The 429-nt window shown below is 41.3% G+C and overlaps 1 protein-coding gene across 1 annotated transcript in view; it reads left to right on the top strand.

Moving 5' to 3' along the window:
• The first annotated feature begins 119 nt into the window (after window positions 1-119).
• Window positions 120-429, top strand: part of LOC119593450 (crustacyanin-C1 subunit-like) — a 1,200-nt gene continuing 890 nt past the window's right edge. The window contains exon 1 of the mRNA XM_037942380.1: window positions 120-293. Coding sequence (XP_037798308.1) covers window positions 156-293 — 138 coding nt within the window. The 5' untranslated portion in view covers window positions 120-155. The remainder of the gene's footprint in view (window positions 294-429) is intronic.

Genomic DNA, 429 nt, shown 5'->3' with positions numbered 1-429 from the left:
CCTATGGCTATTAAGATACTTAAACTTACAACTAATCTTATTTTGTATATCATCAACGTGAATAACATATCGGAACATGACTTTCCTCTGCGGGATACACCCTCTATATAAAGACGCCTGAGAAACTCTCACGCCACTTAGACTGCAGGATCATCATGAAGACCTCGTTGCTGTGTCTCGCTCTCGTTGCAGTGGTCGCTGCCGACAAGATCCCTGACTTTGTCGTGCCAGGAAAATGCCCTTCGGTAGACGAGAGATTTCTCTACGATCAACAGAGGCCTAACCATCAGAAGGCAAGTTAATTTACACAAAAATTATGTAAGCTAGTTTGTGGTTACACATGAATATAAACACATAGGTGTGTGTATATATGTATGTGGGCCTACGTATGGTCCCACTTATGTATTCAATTACACATTTGTGTGCATA

Source organism: Penaeus monodon, chromosome 32 (genome assembly GCF_015228065.2).
Source record: "Penaeus monodon isolate SGIC_2016 chromosome 32, NSTDA_Pmon_1, whole genome shotgun sequence".
Lineage (NCBI taxonomy): Eukaryota > Metazoa > Arthropoda > Malacostraca > Decapoda > Penaeidae > Penaeus > Penaeus monodon.
This window is presented reverse-complemented; position numbering and strand designations above follow the sequence as displayed.